Here is a 4,782-nt window from a genome sequence, read left to right on the forward strand (position 1 = left end):
TATTAGATAGGCGTTTGAAGGTCACATGAAGGTCACCTTCAATTTTTTAAATAGAACTTCCCATATTGTAGTATATCCTTTGAAAGGGCATAAAATAAGAAAAATTTTGGCGCAAGTTAGAGGTCGATACGTTAACCCGTTCGAGTGTTATTTAGGATCAAAGTTCGAAAAAGCCAATTTTTGAACCTAAATAACTTTTAAATGGGTCAAAGTATCGACTTCTAACTTGCGCCACAATTTTTCTTATTTTATGCCCTTTCAAACAATATACTACAATATGGAAGATTTTATTTAAAAAATTGAAGGTGACCTTTACGTGACCTTCAAGCAACTATTCAAGGTCAAACTAATGACACCATCTTATGTGCCCCTCGAAATCGTACAACTTTTGTCTGAAATATTTTTGCTGAAAATGCTTCGTTGAAGAATTATCGTGCGTTTTTTTAAATAGGACACACTGTATATACATACATATACATACACACACACACACACACACACACACACACACACACACACACACAGAAATATAAAACAATATATATATACATACATATACATACACACACACACACACACACACACACATATATATATAATATTATATATATATATATATATATACCATATATTATAAAGATAATTAAAAAAAAATACTTTATAATTACCTCATAATTTTAATCTTTATTTAAACTAAATGGGAAGCTATTTCTTTTATATGTATCGCAGATTGGATTAGTTGATCTTTTAACATCTATTGGTGTAGTCCCCGATTTTATAATCGGTCACTCTATTGGTGAACTAATCTGTGGATATGCCGATGGATGTTTAACGGCCGAAGAAACGGTTCTGTCGGCATATTTCATCGGTTTAGCCCTTCACGAGTCGAAAATAATTAATGGCTCCATGGCTGAAATTAATCTGGACCTTGAAACCTTAAAAGTTATGTGTCCTTCGGATATCGATATAGCTTGTTACAATAGTTCTTCTAATTTTATTGTAAGCGGACCAACGAATTCTATAAAAACATTCTTCACTAAATTGCAGGTATATATTTAATGCTTATATAAACAATATAATCTTTTTTTTATCTAGTTTCTTTATTTGTTTTGTTAAAACAAGCAATTAATAATATTTATGATTTTATTCATTCTTTTAGGCAAATAGTATACCTATAAAAGAAATTTCTTGTGGTTATATACCTTTTCATAGTCGTTACATCAAACCTGCTGTAGCTAAGTCTGAAGAATACTTGAACCGAACATTACCACAAAAAAAGTTTCACAGCTCAAAGTGGCTGACAACATCCTCTTACGAGTACTCCAATACTATACCTTTATGTTCAAAATATTATACAAATCACTTGTTGTCTCCGGTGTTATTCGCAAAGATGATACGTTCAGTTCCAAAAGATACAGTGACGATTGAAATATCTCCTCAGAATATTCTTCAACACATTTTAAACAATTATTTATACTCTACAGTAACAAACGTAGCGCTATATGAACGAACCGGGGATCATAATAATGAGATATTTTTAGAATCAATCGGAAAACTTTATAACGCAGGTTTGCAGCCACAGATTGCAAATCTTTATCCGACAGTGGAATTTCCTGTAAGCCGCGGTACCCCAATGATTTCTCCTCTCATAAGGTATGCATATTTTTCGTTTAGGCACAAATGGACAAATTATCGAAAAACAAACGCTTTCATAAATTTTGAAATATTTAGGTGAAATAGTCAGAAGAGAACATGTTTAATATAATAGCGAATTAGAACTTTGAACTCTTTTTCGAACTTGGTTAGTTTTATCATCTAATTTCAAAATCACATTTCCGTATTTTGAAGACATTCTATCACCTTACTTGTCTCAAAGATAAATGTATTCTTATACATATGTTAATCCTTTTATGCCTATTAGAAAGAGCAGATAACAGTGATATTTTAGAATCTGTGCTTCAATTTTACATCAAATCTTGAATTAAGTAATTTCCACAATTAATTCGTTTACACGAAGATTATATAATAATTTCTAATGACGTTTGCAGATGGAATCATTTAGAAGATTTGTTTGTAATGCGAGTTCGTCAAAAAGAAATAATTGACAAAAAGGAAATAGTTGTCAGTATTAGTACAATTGATGAAGATTTTGCGTATTTAACAGGCCATGTCGTTAATGAAAAAAATTTATTTCCTGCTATGGGATATCTTTTTTATATCTGGGAAATGATTGCATCGTTAAAAAACCAAGAATATATCAATACACCAATTGTATTTGAAGACGTTAATTTTATTCGTGCTACAGTACTATCACAACAAAATGAGATTGAATTAACTCTCTCGATCCAAGAAGGTAATATTATTACGTAAACAACTAATTTTCTAGCGTGAGTTTTTTATTTTTTAATTAGATTTTAAAACTTATGCTACTTTTATGGCGCAATATATACTATAATTAAAATGTAAAAAATATGCAGAGAAAATATATGAGAATAACTAATCTTAACGCGGAATCTTCTTTTTTTTCACAAGTCAACTGCTTTTGTAAGGTCCAGCTCAATATTAACATATTTATATTAATTTTGATTTCTTATAAAATTATATTACGTTTAATGAATTTACACCTATATCTAGGTAGCAATAGGTTTGATATAATCGAAGGAGATAATGCTATTGTTACTGGAACAGTACGAATTCCAACTAATATTGAAAATGAAAAAATATCAGCTAATTTTGCTGAATGTATCGATAGTGAAGAAGAAATGAGTACAAAAGACATCTACAAGGAATTAAGACTTCGCGGTTATCAATATGCTGGCGCATTTCGTGGATTAAAAAGCGCATCGGTTACTGGATCAAACGGCCATATCGCATGGACATGTAATTGGGTGGCATTTATGGACAGTATGTTACAGATGATGATTTTAGGACAGAATTCAAGAAGCCTTTATGTTCCAATAAGAATTCGCAAACTGACTATCGATCCGAAATATCACACACAGATAATTCAGGATTATCCAATTGGAGATAGACGTAAGTAAAATAAGTGATACAATGCGGCCAATTGCCTGACAAATGAATTTCATTCGCTATGTTGCAGAATTCTCTGTTCGTCGTTACAAGTCTTTAGACGCTATAATATCTGGAGGAATAGAAATTTGTGGCATTGTGGCTACACCTATATCTCGCCGGCAAAAAGTAGTTAATACCGTTCTTGAAGAATACAAATTTGTTGCTCATCGTGATTTAGGTACTATATCGTTGCAAGATGCAATAAGAATGTCGATGCACATTGCACTCGAATGTTGCAATATGATAAATATTAAAATTATCGAATTTGTCGATGATAGTGACAAAGTGATACCAGAAGATTTAAATTCTCCACTTATTAGTGAAATCTTTAATAATTTACCGCAAATTCGACACCACACTAAACTCGTGACGACCCACGAGAAATTCCCAAATATTTCTTTGCCCGACAACGTTTCTACAACGGAAATTACGAAGTTGTCGAAGGACGAGAATTGTTTGATAGTCCTTGGTTTTGATATTTTGACAAAAAATAGCAAAAAATTATATAAACAGTTGTTGTCTCTGTTAATGCCACAGGGTTTTCTACTGACTTTGGAGGAATCTGGTGCGGTCTATGATTATTCATGCCTGAAAACGTATGAGTTAGATATCATATTGGAAAAACAAATAAATGACAAGAAGCTTTTGTTATTAAGAAAAACGCGAAATATTGCGAAAAACCAGTGGATTGTACATGTGAACAATTACGAATTTTTATGGGTAAATGAACTAAAATCAATCATGAATGTAGAAAACGAGACTAGTGTAGATACGGAGATAATTCTCGTTTCGGAAGGAGACTTCGAATGCGGGCTACTCGGTTTTATTAAATGCTTGCGAAAAGAACCAGGCGGCGAAATAATTAGAAGCGTATTTATTCAAGATGACAAAGCGCCTACATTTTCTTTGCAAGAACCATTGTACGCGAAGCAGCTACAGTTGGATTTACCCATCAACGTTATACGTTCTGGTAACGTTTGGGGATCATACAGCCATTTACCATTACCATCGTTGGAATCAAAACTTGTTCAGAGCGCTTACGTTACGCAGATGGTATGTTATTAAGGTGTTCTATTACATTTTATTATAAATAATAATAATTAATGTTTACTTATAACAGGTACAAGGAGATCTGAGTACTCTCTGCTGGGCACAGAGCAGAATGTCTCGCATTAACCGTGAAAACCTCGTTGATGTAATTTATACGTCTGTTAATTTTAAAGATATCATGATAGCTACTGGTAGACTCAACCCTGAAACGTTTGAACGCGGTAACGACTGTTTTATTGGCTTGGAATTTGTTGGTTTCAATACGCATAAGCAGAGGATAATGGGATTATGTTCACACGGGTAAGATATAGAATATTAATACTTATAGGTATACGACAGAAAGAACTCTTTACAATTGTCAGGATTAATTTCTATTTTATATGAGTACCGTTAATTAGTATTAATAACGTTTTAATTTAAGTAATATTAAAAATAAGTCGTTTTATTTCGACCCAACTGGCCAATTGATACAGGAATTGCACGACGTTTCGACCGAATTCCGGTTCTTATCGAGTGCTTTTGTTCGAGTTACACCGATCCGCATAACAAAATTAATTGCATCGTTGATGTGGTGTCCTGATACATCAAGATAAACGCAAAGCTAAACACAAGGGAAAGAATTTATACATTTAACAATAGAAAAACTCTACAAAATTATTA

At 32.4% G+C, this 4,782-nt stretch overlaps 1 protein-coding gene across 1 annotated transcript; it reads left to right on the forward strand.

Annotated features, from left to right (window-relative positions):
- Positions 1-676: 676 nt before the first annotated feature.
- On the forward strand, positions 677-4,422 carry LOC112460225 (fatty acid synthase-like; the record flags this gene model as incomplete). Its single annotated transcript, XM_025024829.1, has 6 exons — positions 677-1,047; positions 1,160-1,653; positions 2,049-2,353; positions 2,635-3,033; positions 3,101-4,125; positions 4,193-4,422. Coding segments are annotated over exons 1-6 (2,594 nt in total), but the record flags the coding sequence as incomplete, so codon positions are not given.
- Between the last annotated feature and the right edge of the window lie 360 nt (positions 4,423-4,782).

Source organism: Temnothorax curvispinosus, unplaced genomic scaffold, assembly GCF_003070985.1.
Source record: "Temnothorax curvispinosus isolate PA1 unplaced genomic scaffold, ASM307098v1 QBEX01010406.1, whole genome shotgun sequence".
NCBI classification, from domain to species: domain Eukaryota; kingdom Metazoa; phylum Arthropoda; class Insecta; order Hymenoptera; family Formicidae; genus Temnothorax; species Temnothorax curvispinosus.